This window comes from Apaloderma vittatum, unplaced genomic scaffold (genome assembly GCF_000703405.1).
Source record: "Apaloderma vittatum isolate BGI_N311 unplaced genomic scaffold, ASM70340v1 scaffold35632, whole genome shotgun sequence".
NCBI lineage: Eukaryota > Metazoa > Chordata > Aves > Trogoniformes > Trogonidae > Apaloderma > Apaloderma vittatum.
In genome coordinates this window covers 1-2,514 of record NW_009705893.1, presented here as the reverse complement: position 1 = coordinate 2,514, position 2,514 = coordinate 1, and the positions used below count along the sequence as shown (strand labels likewise).

General features: G+C 44.8%; 1 protein-coding gene across 1 annotated transcript; it reads right to left on the bottom strand.

Annotated features, from left to right (window-relative positions):
- Positions 1-2,043: 2,043 nt before the first annotated feature.
- On the bottom strand, positions 2,044-2,438 carry PEX11G (peroxisomal biogenesis factor 11 gamma; the record flags this gene model as incomplete). Its single annotated transcript, XM_009865590.1, has 2 exons — positions 2,044-2,301; positions 2,388-2,438. Coding segments are annotated over 2 exons (309 nt in total), but the record flags the coding sequence as incomplete, so codon positions are not given.
- Between the last annotated feature and the right edge of the window lie 76 nt (positions 2,439-2,514).

The window sequence follows — 2,514 nt, the reverse complement described above, 5'->3', positions numbered from 1 at the left end:
GGCCGGGACAAAGCGTCCCTGCTCAGCAAATGTTTTCCTGCACGGGGCAAAGCAGGAGCCGAATTGAGCCGATGGCCACAGCAGAAAAGAGGAAAAATTAAAACGTAAAGAAAAGAGAGGAAAAAAAAAAAAGCAGCAGGGTTTTGGGACGATTGGGTCTGCCTATGCAAGGTCTTGCACTAAAAAAGAGCCCCAGAGAGTCCAGCAGCCACCACAGGTGCTTAAATATGTGTCAGTGGGGACCAAAAGTATGAGCTTCAGAAGTTCTGAGTTACCAGGTTTTGCTTTATCTTTGCAGTTTTTCCTGCACTACACAGGCTGCAATTTAAAATTGCTTAATGAGGAAGTGGATGATGTAAATGCACTTAGACTAGTTTACAGCGTCTTTTCTCTATGCTAAAATTAAAAGCGTGGTTTAGCATTTTATTACTTTGGCATCAGAGGTGTCTAAAATTGGTTCGGGTTTTTTTTAAATCACTGTAGTTACACCTTGTCTCACAGTAACCAGGAGTGTTCTGAAGGAATCATTTAATGAGGTTAAGAATACAAAGAGATAGATCCATTAAAAACACAATACTGCAGCTGGTGAGAGGACTGGGCAGTAACAACCGTGCACAAGATGCAGCAGTAGGAGAGAAAACACGAGTCTCTTCCAGATACACCTGCCCACACTCAGACTTGTAACAAAACCTGTAAATCCAACACCAAACTCTGAGCACCAGCAGGAAGACGTGCGCTGGGGTACTCTGCGGGGTGAAGGTCCAGATAAACAGCAAGGACAGGGCGAAGGATAAGGAGTATCAAGACCTCGCTCGCTGAACACAGACAGGAGATAGTTTCCCCGGTCCGTGCCAAAAACAAACAAAAAAAGGTCAAACCTCCTGGAAACGCACTCGGTGCCGTACTGCGTTGCAGGGAGCACAAGCACCGCGCAGACTAAGCAGAACCGTTTTCAAAAGAGCCATTTCCATGGCAGTTAGTCAGGTGCTCTGGATGATTTCTGTGGAAGGAAGGCCGGTAACACATGCAGAGCTGCAGCTAACGCAGCACAAACGCGTTCTGTCGCCTCGGCACTGTTCAGAGCTTTCTAGAACCAGATAACATGTAAACAGGTATCAGAAGGAATGATCGCTCAAGGCCACCTTTGAAGTGTTAATCCCATTTATTATTGGCACCGCCTAGAAATATAACTATAAAACTCATCTTGGCATTGGTTTGATTGGTCCTTAGAAAAGTGATTAATTAATCTGCTGTCTTTTTTTTTTTTTTAAAAAAAAAAAAAAAAAAAAGCAACAGTCCGCTGTGGAAGAGCTCCACCCGGTGGCAATCCGTAAAGGCACAACTGCTGCTGCTGGTTTACCCGGAAAGTCTCAACTTCCAGGATTTCTCCTTAAATGAGCAACACAGACGAGAAGCAGCTTCACAAGGCACTGCTCGCAGGTGCTGTCTCTTTCCCCCTCTCACTTCTACAGAATTCTAAAGAAACACAACCGTCACAGACAAAATAACCGCTTGCTCCCATTTGCACTTAAGGGATCTGCGTTGGGCTCAAACACCAAAATATCCCACGGAGAAACTTCCATGTCAGGGATCACCTCCCTGCTTCAGGTGAGGCACCAAGCGCTGAGCCCGAACTCCTAGGATCCATCCCTCAGAAGTTTTGTGTGATGGAACTGTGGTTACTTCTCCACCAAATGTTGACTTTGTGGCCCTTTAAGTGACGGTGAAGACTGGAGGTTTGCATCTGTCTTTTGGGACAGCACAAGGAAGGATGGAAGTGACTTCTCCCTCCCCCTCTATTTTACTAATCTTAGGAGATTTCTTGATTTTCAAAGAACTTGCCTGAAGGATTTCTATGATGAAGAGTGGTAAAAATTGTTAACTGTACACAATCTTCTCTGTAATAGACGTCTTGGCTACAATCCCAATTACAGGATGCGTGGAATTAACAATGATCGACACTCAGGAGAATTAAAATACACCCTGCCTCACTAAAGGCGTTTCTACCATGTAAAAATTGGGCTTCTGAAGCTTAATTATGGATTACACAGCTTCAGAATTTTCTCCTCTAGATGCTTGGTAGATACCAATCAGGGAAGATATCGTGCCCAGGAGACCTACTAACCATGGAGGAAAACGTCCAGCCCAAAGAAATCCCGGGGGCAGCCAGTGGATTGCATTGCAGAGATCTGCCACGTCTGTGAGGATGCTCAAAATCTCAGCCTTCACTTGGCCTTTCGTTTCCTTTTGACTCAGAGGTGAAGATGTGCTGTTGGAAGCAAAAGTAATATTGGTGATAGCCTGTAATAATAATTACCAACAGCTCACAAATGAGAACAGATATAGTTGGGTTACATTATCTGTGCAGCCAAGGAGGGAAATCATACCCCTCGTGCTGCCTCAGCTTTCTCCTTAACTGGAACAAGATTCTCAGGGATCTGAAAACAAAACAACAGAGTTACTTCTCAAAGGGGAGGGTGCTTCCTCTAGCATTAACTGCATCGGTGAGGAGGA